Source organism: Brassica napus, chromosome C1, assembly GCF_020379485.1.
Source record: "Brassica napus cultivar Da-Ae chromosome C1, Da-Ae, whole genome shotgun sequence".
NCBI lineage: Eukaryota > Viridiplantae > Streptophyta > Magnoliopsida > Brassicales > Brassicaceae > Brassica > Brassica napus.
This window is the reverse complement of record NC_063444.1, coordinates 8,605,782-8,622,678: the sequence shown is the minus strand read 5'-3', so window position 1 is coordinate 8,622,678 and position 16,897 is coordinate 8,605,782. Positions and strand designations below refer to the sequence as shown.

The 16,897-nt window shown below is 38.2% G+C and overlaps 1 protein-coding gene and 1 non-coding gene across 3 annotated transcripts; both read right to left on the bottom strand.

Moving 5' to 3' along the window:
- Positions 1–4,522: 4,522 nt before the first annotated feature.
- On the bottom strand, positions 4,523–4,629 carry LOC125580995. The gene has a single exon (XR_007318706.1). It is a non-coding gene; the product is annotated as a small nucleolar RNA R71 (small nucleolar RNA).
- Positions 4,630–11,605: 6,976 nt separating this feature from the next.
- Positions 11,606–16,523, bottom strand: LOC106365928 (potassium transporter 9). Of its 2 annotated transcripts, none has more exons than XM_013805447.3 (9): positions 15,211–16,523; positions 14,803–15,114; positions 14,490–14,718; positions 14,177–14,422; positions 14,046–14,096; positions 13,428–13,856; positions 13,094–13,348; positions 12,320–12,842; positions 11,606–12,250 (listed from the first exon to the last, which is right to left on the bottom strand). In XM_013805447.3, exons 2-9 carry the CDS (start codon positions 14,947–14,949, stop codon positions 11,677–11,679), a joined length of 2,454 nt encoding a protein of 817 aa, XP_013660901.1. In that variant the 5' UTR covers positions 14,950–15,114; positions 15,211–16,523; the 3' UTR covers positions 11,606–11,676. The 2 variants fall into 2 exon arrangements, with proteins under 2 accessions (XP_013660901.1, XP_048601484.1); XM_048745527.1 differs by having other exon boundaries at positions 14,803–15,038.
- Between the last annotated feature and the right edge of the window lie 374 nt (positions 16,524–16,897).

The following is a 16,897-nucleotide window of genomic DNA, read 5'->3' as shown; positions in this document are numbered from 1 at the left end:
TTAGTAGTCTTGACTTTTCTTTGAATAGTTTTTTAAATTTAAGAATATAATTAAGTTACTCGTGAGGACTTTTATAACGATTCATTATGTTAAGTAACTTATGAAGATATTTTTCTTTCTCAAACGGGAAACTTCCTTTGAATCATATGCTTATACCATGACCAAACCGGGGTCATAACTTTTTACCGGTTCGATTCAATCGTGTCTCCAAATGAGTCTAAGCGCTTCAAGGTTACTAAGAAAACTATTACTATAACTAGATAACTATACGTTGTATATTAGTTGTAATAAGATAGATATTCGAACCAATTTGTTTAAACTATCGTAGACATAAGTAAATGATTTTGATTTCTGACAATCACATAAAACAAACGATAGGAAAATACAACTATCATATTTATTGATGAATTAAAGAGGAAGAAAAGTGGTGATTAGTGACTTAATTAACTATAAACCATGTCACCATTAAGCAATATTTAGCCATAAATTTAAGTTGAAGTATTATTCAAATTACTCCTAGAGTTTTAGTTCACCCATATAGTGACAATCTTGGTATAGTTTCTTTTTTTTTTTAACTGAGAAGTTTGTTACAAGCATTAGAGTTAGAAATCATACCACAATAAAATCAGAAATGATAGTGTGCCATCAAATGTATGCTCTGTGTTATGGGTTGGTTCCGTTCCCAATTTAATATAATGTGTTACACCGGTTTAGCATCAAATCGGTCGATCATTACAGCTTGAACCATCCGGTTTAAGTATTTAACGATGTAAGTAGTAAGACCATCTTCAATGTATTCCCCTATTTTTACCTCTAAAATAGAGCATCTCTAAAATAGAGATGAGTTTCTCTCTAATGTATTTCTCTATTTTTGCTTCTATAAAGGAATATTCTCAAAAGATTCTATTTTAATTTTACAAAGATACATTTTGTTTATAAAAGTTGATAACTAACTCTATTTATTTTTAATTTTTAAAATATTTTCATAAACTTATAAATTTTTTTAAACTAAAGTTTTGTTAAAAGACTATTATGTAAATAAAAAAATGTTATTATACTCCTACAAAATCTGTATTTCTCTATAAATATAATTATTTTGGTTACAAATATAAAAATTTGAAAGTTAAAGGACTATTTTGAAAATAAAAAAAGTATGACTTTACAATAGAGGAATGCTATTTTTTCCTCTATATATCTATTTTAGTGGTGGAAATAGAGATGAGATGGAGCACTTTTACTTCTATTATAGCATATAGAGGTGAAAATAGTTAGGGATTGGAGATGCTTAGATTACATGTTTAGCGTTGAATAGGTCAATAAGTTGCTACGACGTCTAGTTAAAAAAAAAATCCTTGAATAAAATGGCATTTGGGATATAAAGACTCGTTTTCTATTGGTCGACCTCTGGTCAGACATAGTGTTAAAATCAATCTCTACTACTAAGATCATGTTTATCGGGTTTCTAAAACTTTTTTTTTTTTTGTCTTATCTGATATATATATTTTTTTTAAAAAATTAAAAAAACGAGCCAATCGCAGGTCGCCACGTGTCAGTAGAGTCCGCGAAAAATGCAATAATCCACGGATTATCGATCCTTATTTCATATCTTTTGTTACCAATTTTTGCCTCTCGGATGAGACCCACGCGTTAAAACCCCTTATAACCCCCCCACAAACGAGAGGAAAATACAACTATAATATTTATTGATGAATTAAAGAGGAAGAAAAGTGGTGATTAATGACTTAATTAACTATAAGCCATATTATCATGTCACCATTAAGCAATATTTAGCCTTAAATTTAAGTTGAAGTATTATTCAAATTACTCCTAGAGTTTTAGTTCACCCATATAGTGACAATCTTGGTATAGTTTCTTTTTTTCTTTTAACTGAGAAGTTTGTTACAAGCATTTAGAGTTAGAAATCATACCACAATAAAATCAGAAATGATAGTGTGCCATCAAATGTATGCTTTGTGTTATGGGTTGGTTCCGTTCCCAATTTAATATAATGTGTTACACCGGTTTAGCATCAAATCGGTCAATCATTACAGCTTGAACCATCCGGTTTAAGTACTTAAGGATGTAAGTAGTAATTACATGTTTAGCATTGAATAGGTCAATAAGTTGCTACGACGTCTAGTTAAAAAAAATCCTTGAATAAAATGGCATTTGGGATATAAAGACTCGTTTTCTATTGGTCGACATCTGGTCAGACATAGTGTTAAAATCAATCTCTACTACTAAGACCATGTTTATCGGGTGAAACCCAAAATAGGTTTCTAAATTTTTTTTTTTTGTTGTCTTATCTGATTTTTTTTTCTTTTTTTTAAAAAAAATTAAAAAACGAACCAATCGCAGGCCGCCACGTGTCGGTGGGGCCTCCGAAAAGCGCAATAACTGATATCTTGCATATTTACATTGTCTTATCCATTTATTTATGTGCATTTTCATCATACAGATTAGGGTTTAGCCATGTCCAGGTTGCATTTTGCATACATATGTCTCTATTTGGTATTGGAGTACCACATGGAGTTCCTGGAGACATTTGGGCGCATTTGGAGCTCAAAAGAAGTGTTTAAAGCGATCAACGGACGAGCAGCGCACCAGAGCGACCTCACCGGAGCGACGCCGTGAAGTCGCTATGACACACATCCCGGAGCGACCTGGCCAGCGCGACGCTCCGAGGTCGCTCGCGTCTCCATGGCGAGACGACACAAAACGAAGCCGGGAGCGACGTCTTCAGAGCGACACAGCCAGGTCGCTCGCGAAGAAACGACCCGGGAGCGACGTCTTTGGAGCGACACAGCCAGGTCGCTCGCGAAGAAACGACCCGGGAGCGACGTCTTCGGAGCGACACAGCCAGGTCGCTCGCGAAGAAACGACCCGGGAGCGAACTCTCGCAGCGACGTGCAGAGGTCGCTCCGCGTCTATTTGTTTGGCCGAACTCATGTTTTCTCAAGGGCCTTTTGGTCATTTCATTATGCACGTTTTTACTTTTCAAAAACCTATGTTTTAAGTACTTTTGGAAGCCACCAGAAAAGAATGTCCTTTTTCTGAAGAACAATTAGTAAAAAACCTCTTTTGATTCAGATTTGATTGCTTTCGTCTTGTGTTCTTGTTGATTTATTATCTATTTCTCTACATGATTAATCTGAAATCCACCATGGGTTTAAGAGGAATCATGGAGATTAGTGAGTAATCACCTTTTGAATTCATGGGTTAGGGAGATCAAGGGTGATTAGGTTAGTTCTAGGATGTTTTAGTGTAAATCATTCTTGTTCCTTGCTAGTAGAGTATTCATAATGCATCTTCTGAGTTGGCCACTCAAAAGTTGATCTTTAGGCATTTCCCACCCACAAGGTGTTTGATGAAACGCCTGAGAACAACTCTCCTAAGCTTTTAACATACTTTACCAAAGACATTTGTTGTTAAAGGTGTTAAGATAGCCCATAGACTTGTTAGTAATAATTGCTTTCATATTATTCAACCAAAGACATTTGATGTTTGAGATATGTTAGTAAATGAACATTCATCTAGACATAGAGTTTGTTTAAGATTGTGTCTAAGCTTAAGGTTGATAGTTTGATTGATCGTTTGTCATCCTTAGTTTGAAACTTGATCACCCAAGGTCTAATCCCTATGCCCATGAGTTCTCTTTTCCCTTAGTCAAGAAAGTATCATTCTGTAATTGCTTTCTAGTATTAGTAGTAGTTTAAAACCCATCTAAATCATTGGTTGCACTTAGATTAAGTGAGTACTTGCATTTTCGATGCTTTGATATCCCTCAGAACTGGTTCGACAATCATTTATACTACAACATTTGTCTTAGGAGCCTTGAAAACTTCTAATATCAAATTGGCGTCGTTGCCAAATTCTGAGTAGATTTAAACATTGAGATTTAGTCACTTGCTTGAGACTAAGTCATTTTAATTTTCTTTTGTTACTGATTCTTCTTTTTCACCTACCTTTCACTTTCAGGTGTATGAACTTGAGGAGCAGGGGTCCATCAAACCTAGTTCCAATAGTAGCAGACATCAGAGCTTTTGAGAGGGAGTGTGCTAGAGCTAGAAGAGAAGAAGAACAACAAGCCCACTTGCAGAGATTCGATATTGATATGGAAGATCAACCGCAAGGGGCATAACACCAACCACGGACAGCTCGACCCATTGGTACTTATGACTGGCCCAACATTCATGGTCATAGACTGGGAATCCGAGCACCGGCTGTGGCAGCCAACAACTTTGAGGTCAAGTCAGGACTCCTCAACGTGATCGAGAACAACAAGTATCATGGCTTGGCTCTAGAGGACCCATTTGATCACTTGGACAAATTCGACAGCTACTATGGGTTGTCAAAAACCAATGGTGTGTCCGAAGATGCCTTAAAGCTCAAGCTATTTCCTTTCTCTTTGGGGGATAAGGCACGTCAGTGGGAGAAGTCTCTACCCAGCGACTCTATCACCACTTGGGATGATTGCAAGAGAGCATTCTTGGAGAATTTCTTCTCTACTTCAAGAACTGCTAAGCTGAGAAATGAGATTTCCAGCTTTCAACAGAAGAACTTGGAAGGCTTCAGTGAAGCCTGGGAGAGATTCAAGGGCTACCAAGCTCAATGCCCACACCATGGTTTCTCTAAGGAGAGCTTGCTGAGCACATTCTACCGTGGTGCTCTTCCTAAGTACAGGGTCAGACTGGATACAGCTAGCAATGGGTTCTTCTTGGGGAGAACTGAGGAAGATGCAGAGGAGCTGGTTGACAACATGGTAAAGAGTGATGCAGTCTACAGTGGAGACCACGACAGAGGCAGTCGAACAGATGATAAGCAGACGAGGAAGAGTTGAAAGCTCTACAGGATAAGATAGACATCCTCCTTGCTGATAAAGCCACACAAGAGCAGCTGCACTTTGTTGGTAACTTAAGCCAAGAGACACCACCTGTTGTCCATGAGGTTGAGGGTTTGGAAGGTCAGGAAGAGCTGTGTTTCATCAACAACAATGGTAGCTGGTACGAAAAAGAGCCCAACTTTCAGTACAACAACTACCAACATAAATCTTATCCCAACAACCAACAGAGTGGTTATCCGCTTCGAAACAACCAGCAAGGCAGCTATCAACCTCAGCAAAACCCCTCATCTGGTTCCTATGCTCCTCAAGGGAGCAGCACTGACACCCTGCTGAAACAAATCTTGGAGTCTCAGACTAGAAGTGAGAAGCATGTTGGTTATGAGTTGAAGAACCTTCATTCCAAGATTGATGGGAGCTACAATGAGCTCAACAACAAGTTCTCACATCTTGCTTCTACAGTCAAGAATTTAGAGAATCAGTTTGCTTCCATGAACACTCACCAGACTCGCCAGCAAGGATCTCTACCTGGAAAATCTGACCCAAACCCCAAGGAGGCCAAAGCTATCACCCTTAGGAGTGGTAAGCAGTTACCTCCTACAACCCTCACCATGGATGCTGAGAAACTAGGTGAGGAGGTGGCCATCAACTTAGATGATGAAGTGGTGATTGTTGATGAGAAAATCAATGATGAAATCTTGGAGAAGATTGTGGAAGCCAAAGGTAAAGGAAAGGTGGGGGAAGAGAAGAAAACAGTGAAAGATGGTGAAGTTCTTGCTCCAGCAAGTGAGAATTCTTTTGTTCCTCCTCCCTATGAACCCAAACTACCATTCCCTGGTAGATTCAAGAGGCAGCTGCTAGAGAAGTACAAGGCTTTGTTTGAGAAGCAAATGAGTGAAGCTCAGGTTGCAATGCCCATCATCGATGCTTTCATGTTGATTCCTCAATACAACAAGTTCCTGAAAGATGTTGTAGCTGCAAAGAAGAAGGAAATGGAAAGCATGATGATTCTTACCCATGAGTGCAGTGCCATCATCCAGAGGCTTGATGTTCCAGAGAAGTTAGAGGATCCAGGATGCTTCACACTACCTTGTGCTCTTGGACCTATGGTATTTGAGAAATGTCTCTGCGATTTGGGAGCTAGTGTCAGCGTGATGCCTTTGTCTGTTGCAAAGAAGCTTGGATTCACTCAGTACAAGAAGTGTAGACTCTCTCTGGTGTTAGCTGATCGTTCAGTGAAGTACCCTGTGGGTATCTTAGAGGACCTACCTGTGAAGATTGGAAGGTATGAGATACCTACAGATTTTGTGGTGCTTGAGATGGGTGAGGAGGCTCAAGACCCATTGATTCTTGGAAGGCCATTCTTAGCTACAGCAGGAGCAATTGTTAAGGTGAAAGAGGGCACGATTGATCTCCATTTGGGTAAAGAGCATGTTCTCCACTTTGACATCAAGGAGAAAATGAAGAAACCAAATGTGTTCGGGAAAGCCTTCTACATTGAAGAGATGGGCACTCTTGCTGATGAGCACCTTGAAGAGTTACCACCGGAGGACGACGAGGAGGGAGCATCTCCCTCTACTCATTCCCCATAGAAGGTAACCCACTACTTTCCCTTGTATATACCATTTCGTTTTTGCATATTAGTTTTCTCTTTTTGGGTATTTCTCTCTCCTTGACAACACAGAGACTGTGTCATTTAAGTTTGGGGGAGGTACCAAGTATTTGATCACGTTTGCTTTGATGATTTTGAGTCTCATGCATTGCATTATACATATATATTTGCATTAAAAAAAAATTCATTTAGTTTGCATCATTTGCATTTCTTGGAGAGTCTAGAGCATATAGGTTGCATTTACTTGCATTGGGAGCAATGATTTGAAATGCCTTGTAAAGAACATTACTTTGCACCTGAGTAGCTTATGCACCTCTCAAAAACACTTGTATGCTTCGAGCCTTGAAGACTCTTCCTGAAACTTGTTGATTGCTGAAACTCTGTCTTTGAAGCCAACTACAATCTTATTTGAACTGAACGAACTTAATGCATCTTGCTCATGGTCCCTTGTGTTCTGAATCATGGATATACACACTTGAGTTGTCACATCTTTTATGCCAATTTTTTTTTTTTGACAAACTCTAGTGGTACACCATTCCCAAAATTCCTTCCTCCTTTTAAGCTTTCATTATTTGATGAGTGAGGCCTTTTTCGGAAAGCCTTACATGTGCATAATGTTTAGAGTATCGGGAACGACAATGCTTGGTCTTCATTCTTGCTAGATTAGGCACTCTATTGTCTAGCTATAGGTGGGGGTGAGTGTGGTGACTATGGTTTGAAAGCATGAAAAGTTCAAAGGAAAAGAATAGACTCTTTGTGTTTAAATGGATAATATTATTGGAATTAATAGATAAATGTCTAGCTCGAGTTTATGAAAAGTCTTGGCCCCCGAAAAAAAAAAAAGAGAAAAAGAAAGAAAAAGGGGCTAGCAAAGTTGTTTAGAGCTAAGATTTGTTTAGAAGTTGAGAAAATCCTTTATAGATTTCAAAGAAAAAGAGTTTTATGTGCAAAGTATTCTTGGGATCTTTTGCTGAGAGATGGGAGTTGGGTTTGACATTGGGAAGTGATTGTGTAACCTGTATGTTTGGGAAAAGGATAGAACAATGGAGATTGAGCATTGTATGCATGAGTTGGTCCCTTTCTTAGATATATTATGTGCAATGTCAAGGCTACTTGTTTTGAGAGTAAACCACTTTAAAAGATCATGGATTTTGAACCTCTTGACCCACTTGAATAAAAGCATTCCCTTACTCAACCAAATGATTTGGACCAATTGACCATTTGCAAGAATTCACTTGATGCTATGCTTAATAAACTTGAGAGTTGACTGATTTGCATGTGTGAATGCATGATGATGAGTGTAGGGATGAAAAGAGTTGAGATAGGCCTAGAGAAGCTAGAGTATAATAAGAGAGGGTGTACTAATGCTGAATTTAGATGTTGATTTGAGTGCTTTGTGTGTTTCTTTTGGCTATGAGCTCCCACCTTCAAACCTCTCTCCCTATGAGTTCTAGAAAGTTCACTTGAGGATAAGTAAAAGAATAAGTTTGGGGGAGTTGATATCTTGCATATTTACATTGTCTTATCCATTTATTCATGTGCATTTTCATCATATAGATTAGGGTTTAGCCATGTCCAGGTTGCATTTTGCATACATATGTCTCTATTAGGTATTGGAGTACCACATGGAGTTCCTGGAGACATTTAGGCGCATTTGGAGCTCAAAAGAAGTGTTTAAAGCGATCAACGGACGAGCAACGCACCAGAGCGACCTCACCGGAGCGACGCCGTGAAGTCGCTGTGACACACATCCCGGAGCGACCTGGCCAGAGCGACGCTCCGAGGTCGCTCGCGTCTCCATGGCGAGACGACACAAAAGGAAGCCGGGAGCGACGTCTTCAGAGCGACACAGTCAGGTCGCTCGCGAAGAAACGACCCAGGAGCGACGTCTTCGGAGCGACACAGCCAGGTCGCTCGCGAAGAAACGACCTGGGAGCGACGTCTTCGGAGCGACACAGCCAGGTCGCTCGCGAAGAAACGACCCGGGAGCGACCTCTCGCAGCGACGTGTCGAGGTCGCTCCGCGTCTATTTGTTTGGCCGAACTCATGTTTTCTCAAGGGCCTTTTGGTCATTTCATTATGCACGTTTTTACTTTTCAAAAACCTATGTTTTAAGTACTTTTGGAAGCCACGAGAAAAGAATGTCCTTTTTCTGAAGAACAATTAGTAAAAAACCTCTTTTGATTCAGATTTGATTGCTCTCGTCTTGTGTTCTTGTTGATTTATTATCTATTTCTCTACATGATTAATCTGAAATCCACCATGGGTTTAAGAGGAATCATGGAGATTAGTGAGTAATCACCTTTTGAATTCATGGGTTAGGGAGATCAAGGGTGATTAGGTTAGTTCTAGGATGTTTTAGCGTAGATCATTCTTGTTCCTTGCTAGTAGAGTATTCATAATGCATCTTCTGAGTTGGCCACTCAAAAGTTGATCTTTAGGCATTTTCCACCCACAAGGTGTTTGATGAAATGCCTGAGAACAACTCTCCTAAGCTTTTAACATACTTTACCAAAGACATTTGTTGTTAAAGGTATTAAGATAGCCCATATACTTGTTAGTAATGATTTCTTTCATATTATTCAACCAAAGACATTTGATGTTTGAGATATGTTAGTAAATGAACATTCATCTAGACATAGAGTTTGTTTAAGATTGTGTCTAAGCTTAAGGTTGATAGTTTGATTGATCGTTTGTCATCCTTAGTTCGAAACTTGATCACCCAAGGTCTAATCCCTATGCCCATGAGTTCTCTTTTCCCTTAGTCAAGAAAGTATCATTCTGTAATTGCTTTCTAGTATTAGTAGTAGTTTAAAATCCATCTAAATCATTGGTTGCACTTAGATTAAGTGAGTACTTGCATTCTCGGTGCTTTGATATCCCTCAGAACTGGTTCGACAATCATTATACTACAACATTTGTCTTAGGAGCCTTGAAAACTCTTAACATCAAATTGGCGCCGTTGCCGGGGATCATGGATCACTTTTTTTTAGAGTAAACCTCTTTTAAAGATCATGGATTTTGAACCTCTTGACCCACTTGAATAAAAGCCTTCCCTTACTCAACCAAATGATTTGGACCAATTGACCATTTGCAAGAATTCACTTGGTGTTATGCTTAATGAACTTGAGAGTTGGCTGATTTGCATGTGTGAATGCATGATGATGAGTGTAGGGATGAAAAGAGTTGAGATAGGCCTAGAGAAGCTAGAGTATAATAAGAGAGGGTGTACTAATGCTGAATTTAGATGTTGATTTGAGTGCTTTGTGTGTTTCTTTTGGCTATGAGCTCCCACCTTCAAACCTCTCTCCCTATGAGTTCTAGAAAGTTCACTTGAGGACAATAAAAGAATAAGTTTGGGGGAGTTGATATCTTGCATATTTACATTGTCTTATCCATTTATTCATGTGCATTTTCATCGTATAGATTAGGGTTTAGCCATGTCCAGGTTGCATTTTGCATACATATGTCTCTATTAGGTATTGAAGTACCACATGGAGTTCCTGGAGACATTTGGACGCATTTGGAGCTCAAAAGAAGTTTTTAAAGCGATCAACGGACGAGCAGCGCACCAGAGCGACCTCACCGGAGCGACGCTGTGAAGTCGCTGTGACACACATCCCGGAGCGACCTGGCCAGAGCGACGCTCCGAGGTCGCTCGCGTCTCCATGGCGAGACGACACAAAACGAAGCCGGGAGCGACGTCTTCAGAGCGACACAGCCAGGTCGCTCGCGAAGAAACGACCCGGGAGCGACGTCTTTGGAGCGACACAGCCAGGTCGCTCGCGAAGAAACGACCCGGGAGCGAACTCTCGCAGCGACGTGCCGAGGTCGCTCTGCGTCTATTTGTTTGGCCGAACTCATGTTTTCTCAAGGGCCTTTTGGTCATTTCATTATGCACGTTTTTACTTTTCAAAAACCTATGTTTTAAGTACTTTTGGAAGCCACCAGAAAAGAATGTCCTTTTTCTGAAGAACAATTAGTAAAAAACCTCTTTTGATTCAGATTTGATTGCTCTCGTCTTGTGTTCTTGTTGATTTCTTATCTATTTCTCTACATGATTAATCTGAAATCCACCATGGGTTTAAGAGGAATCATGGAGATTAGTGAGTAATCACTTTTGAATTCATGGGTTAGGGAGATCAAGGGTGATTAGGTTAGTTCTAGGATGTTTTAGTGTAGATCATTCTTGTTCCTTGCTAGTAGAGTATTCATAATGCATCTTCTGAGTTGGCCACTCAAAAGTTGATCTTTAGGCATTTCCCACCCACAAGGTGTTTGATGAAACGCCTGAGAACAACTCTCCTAAGCTTTTAACATACTTTACCAAAGACATTTGTTGTTAAAGGTGTTAAGATAGCCCATAGACTTGTTAGTAATGATTGCTTTCATATTATTCAACCAAAGACATTTGATGTTTGAGATATGTTAGTAAATGAACATTCATCTAGACATAGAGTTTGTTTAATATTGTGTCTAAGCTTAAGGTTGATAGTTTGATTGATCGTTTGTCATCCTTAGTTCGAAACTTGATCACCCAAGGTCTAATCCCTATGCCCATGAGTTCTCTTTTCCCTTAGTCAAGAAAGTATCATTCTGTAATTGCTTTCTAGTATTAGTAGTAGTTTAAAACTCATCTAAATCATTGGTTGCACTTAGATTAAGTGTGTACTTGCATTCTCGGTGCTTTGATATCCCTCAGAACTGGTTCGACAATCATTTATACTACAACATTTGTCTTACGAGCCTTGAAAACTCCTAATATCAATAACCCACGGATTATCAATCCTTATTTCATATCTTTTGTTACCGATTTTTGCCTCTCGGGTGGGATCCACGCGTTAAAACCCCCTTATATTTTATGTTTCCGGCTCTCTAAATAACTATTTTTTAAATTTATAATTTATCAAATATTAATATATATTTCATAGAATTTGTATCAATAAAGTTACTCTTTCTCATTGAATATAAAAGGTTGCATCAACATCAGTATGGCCTCATTTATAGAATTTCACACCAAGTATGACCAGATCTCTTTATAATGGTTGTTTCTTGGCATTGCGTCAAGACTTTTAATACATGTAACAGATTCAAATTGATAGAGAAAGTTTATGTGATCAAGGCCAGTAATAACAGATTCTGTTGTATAACTATAACCTTTAAATTGGTATCCTTTGATTCCATTTTATCTGAAACTGTCTTACAAAAAAATAAGAGAACAAAACTAAACATAAAAGACTTGTCCAACGTTCAAAAGGGTTTCATGAGGAACATGTAAGATAACACTATTCTCTCTACAAACCTTAGCAAGAAACGCATAAACATAATCAATCGCAATCTTTTTGGGAAGCCCTGCTCCACTTCTTGCTTTCACCACAGTGTTTCCCATTATATGAACAACCCCTGACTCTTTACAAGTCTTCAAAAACTCCAACTCATCCTCCTCTTCTTCTTCTATAGTGTTGCTATGCCTGAAACTCATCCTGCTATGCGGCGAATCAACGGGAACTATGGTGTCTAAAGTCGATACCGTGTAGTCCACCATCGATGAGAACATATCCATGTTGTTGTTTTCATTGTTCTCATTGTTGTTGTTGCTGTTGTGGTTGTTGTTGTTGTTGATATGGACTAATGCATCTGTGGCGTCTTGTGTTTGGTTGACTGAGTATGCGCTGCTGTACGTGCTTGAGTTTGCACCTGGCTCCATCATTGTTTCGATATGGACGAATGATAAGAGCTTATTGAACAGTTTGGTTTCGAAATCATCGTCTTTCCTATGCAGATCTTTGTAACCATACCTATTAAAACAGTTTATTAAAACTCTTGTCTAAAGAACAGAGAAGATTAAAGGACTACTAGGATAGTACCTAGCTACGCAACGGAACATTCTGAATGTCTTTGGTCCGATTCTCTTGACAAGAAACCTCTCTTCTTCAGGGACGGTGTAAACAGGAAGGTACTTGACGCAGACAAAGACTACAACCGAGTGAATCGCAGGCAAGTTAGTGATGAAATGAGAGAAGATGTGAGGGACACCTCTAGCTAACTCCGTGTAGACTAATCCTATCCCAGGGACACGGACAAGACCGAGGCTAGGACCAAGACCAAGTATCCAACTCATTGAAACTTTACTGTGAACTTCAAACTCATACTTCTTGACCGTTGCATAATGCCAAACAGACATTACAAGAAGAGAGATGGCTGCTATGATGAGTGGAACCCATCCTCCTTCAATAAACTTAAAGATCACTGCCGAGAAGTAAGAAAGCTCCACTACCAGTGAGAGGACGGCGAATATAAGGACAAGGCTCCAGTGGCACCTCCACACAAGGAGCATGATCAGCACCATCAGCAACGTGGTCATAAGCATCACCAGCACAACAGCAGTTCCTAATAAGACCAAACAGATGAACATACAGTTTCAGTTTTGTTAGGAATGCTACCAAAATGTTAACATCTTTTTTCTTTTTTTAATACAAGGAAGTTCGGGCCGAAGCCCGTAAACCCCCAAGGCCCGAAACCAATGTAATATTAGTTTTGTTTCAGCGGTCAATCGAACTGAAGACCTCAGACACAATGTTCAGAGTCCTTTCCAGTTGAGTTAGTGACCTCTGGTAAAATGTTAACCACTACAACCTTACCGTATGCATTTCCGATTTGGCTCTGATTCTTGAAACTAGCGGTGACGGCGATGCAGCCAATCATCAGTATCCAGTTAATATCGGGGCAATAGATCTGACCAAAGAACTTCTTAGAAGTGTGAACAATCTTAACACGTGGAAAACAACCATGAGACACAGCCTGCTTGACTATAGAATAAGTCCCTGAGATTGTAGCTTGGCTCCCAACGATTGCAGCTCCTGTCGCCGCTATAAACATAGGCCAATACACAGTATCTGTAGACATTTCAAAACCAAAAGAGAGTTTTTGAGTGTTCTGTAAAAAATCTAAAAAGATCATGCACAAAGGACAGACCAGGGATAGATGCATAGAAAGCATCTTGGTAATGATCTTTGTTGTTCACAAGATATGCAGCTTGTCCACAGTATGCTAGAAGAAGACAAGGGAAGACGAAAAATGTGAAAGCGAGCTGTATCGCTAGTAACGGGAAGAAAGCAATGTCTGCGTATAGTGCCTCTGTGCCTGTAATGCTGAGGAGAATGCCACCGAGAGAGATCCAACCATCACGTCCTCGTCTTTTGAAGTACAAGTAGATGTATGTTGGTGAAAACGCTTTTAAAACGCTTGTGTCGTGTTTGCATATGTTGTATATACCAGTGGCTCCGATGAAGAGGAACCAAATGAAGACGATAGGTGCAAAGAGCCAGCCTACTTTGTGTGTACCGTAGTGTTGCATACTGAATAGTCCTATTAAGATGACGATAGCCACAAGGACAACGATGTCTGCAAAAAAAAAAAAAGGAACATAGCAAGTGAGTTAAGACTAAACCGGTCTGAAACTTGAGTTGACATAAGCAATGCGCAAAAAATCGATAATTTGCAGAGGATTACCGACTAGGTGGATTATTGGCTAAGAGTTAAACGAATTATTGATTTATTTTATATATTTTATATTTATATAAGATATTTTACCGCTGCTCATCTTTGGATTGTTGACTTTGATCCCACCAGTAGCTGAAAGAACTGTAATAAAAAAAAAAGGTTTTGCAAGTTAAAAAGTTTCGGTTAAGCTGAAGAAAGAAAGATGAAGAAGGTGGTTTTACCGGAGATGGCAGGGGTTAAGATACCATCACCAATGGTCATACAAGTCCCGAGAAGAACAATGACAAGAAGAGCTCTCTTCCTCCAATGTTTACCCTCTAACCACTTCTTTGTTTTAGCAGAGAAAGACCCTTCAGGGAGTAGAGTTCGACTATAAGTAGTGAGATTCTCATCGCTGCGCTGGTGATTCGGGATTAGACTCACTTTAGCATGTCTACAAAGTAACGAGTATATAGCTAAAGTCCCACCTGCAGACAAACATTAACTATAAACTAAACCGGTTTTGGTTAAAACAAGGTTAGTTTAAGCTTTTACCTTGACCATTGTCATTAGCTTTGCAGACAATGAAGACATACTTGATGAGAGGAACAAGCAAAAGAGAGTAAATGATCAAAGAAAGAGCTCCGATTACATCTTCACTATCTTCAATCCCATCAGGGAATGTATTGTAGAACACATACAGTGGTGAAGTCCCTAAATCTCCGTAAACTATGCCTAGACTTTGGAATGATAGTCTCAGTAGCATCAACATCGACAACTTGTTCTATAAAAAAACGCAAATTTGTTTTTTTTTTCTTTAACTAAACTTTCTTCATTTCTCAAAGTCTATATATGTGAAAGTATTGACCTTATCTCTGTGCGTGGTGTTGAGCTTAGTAGCTTCTTCATCCATGGGTTGATCAAGCTTCTGCTCTAGTTCCCACATAGCTCCTACATGTCTTTCTTCTATCGTGTTCTCTCCTTCTGGAACAGATGTTTCTACCCTTTCCGCCATATTTTTTTTTTGGTGATATGGAAAACAACAACAGAGCTTGTCCTAAATTGATTCAAGCCCTGATTCTTCAGATCAAACCGGTCGGAGACCTATAAAATCGATGATCATGCGGAGGAATTGAGATGAGACCAAAGTTGAAACCTCTTGTTCTGTTTTTTCTTTTTTCTGAGTATAAGAAGCGACTTTGAGTTTATTACAGAGTAATTAAATAAGAAAACAGAATCAGTCAATCATATGATAATACGAAAAAAATAAATATACCAAAGAGGAATCTTTTTTAACAACTATGATGATTACGCGAACAGAACACGGTTTGAAAGAAAGATGTTTTTTTTTTCTTCTTTGTTTCGGATATTAACAGAGAGTGACCAAAGAGAGAAAGAAGAGGAGAAGAGAGAGATGAAGACAAAGATTGAATGATGAAACTTTATAAGTTTATGAAAACGCTGACAAAACTCAAGTCTTGTGGCAGAGAGAGACACGGGCAGTTAAACTCTCTTTCTTTCTCTCTCTCTTTTTGGTTTATTTTCTGTTTTGGTATATGTACTTTTTCTTTCCTTTTCAATTGTTGGCCTATACTTCAGTTTCAGATTTTGATTGTGAATTTGTGATATATCCAACTTTGATAAAACACAAACAAGGAAGAAAATATAGAGGAGACTACAAATTAAATTAAAATTTTATTCTCATGTTTATTGTCAAACAATCATAATTTATTTGACACCGGATGGATATGTTTTTATTTAATTTTGTCTTGCTTTCATTTTCTCAAGGCAGGCCCGCACAACTTTTTGAATCATATACCAGGAAACCCTTTTGGTGAGAATATATATGCCAAAAAAATATTACATGATCAGATTCACAATTGTTAGGAATACAAATATTTTCTACTTTATTATGCCATGTAATGATGTAAAATATATATATTCTGAATATCATGTTACCTGACTATTCAATAATTTTGATTTAAAAAAAATCATTTCACACTCTACCTACAATTATTCAATAATGTTGTAAGGTGTTTTGATTAATACCAAGTAAACTAGTTTATTGAAAGTTGACTTTCCGTCCTACCTAATTCAGTGGATATATATATATTGTATGACCATGGTAGATTTTTGTTTTAATTAGTTACTTGTTTAACCATAAGTTTTAAAAAAGAGCAAGGCTAAAGACTCATAATAGTTATGTAGCCTATATTGATTATATATTTATCATGGAAGACGTGAATATATGTTAAATTATACCTAGATCTATATGCATTTCTCCACAAAGATAGAACGTGCATGAGATTACGCACATATATATATATATCATATTTTATGTGAAACTCGCAGATATAATAAGATTAATTTTATCAGTTTGGATTTTATATGTAGTATGTATTAGTATTAATTTAGCAACCGTCTGTCGAAGACCCACGTTAAAGAAACTGTCACCTTGATCGGATCTGCTAATAATTTCTCTTCCTTTTATAAAAACTGATAAAATTAAACATCCCTTCCGACGGGGCGCTGGACCCCTTACGGAGGATAGTTGGGAATGTGGCTGCCCAGATACCAGAGTTATCAAAAAAAAAAAAAAACTGATAAAATTAACAGTAGTACGTACAATATCTCCTTGCTCTTCATATGACACAATTATAATCGAGAAGAGACCAAGTATATATTTCTATTGTTTATAAAAAAATAGTTATTTCTATTGATTGAGCAAGTGTTCATGGATTGTGACGTACTTAGTGGATGGCCAAAGATTAGTTATTGGTGCAATGTTATGAATTTAATAAAAATGAATATTGTAAAGCGAATCTACATATTCGTTTTCAAAAAAAAAATCTATAATTAAATATAATTAAATTAGTATATTATAAGTATGAAGCATCTCAATTATTGTAAGTTTATTTTAAGGTTTTGATATGAAAATGTATAGCTTTTCAGTTTTCATAGAT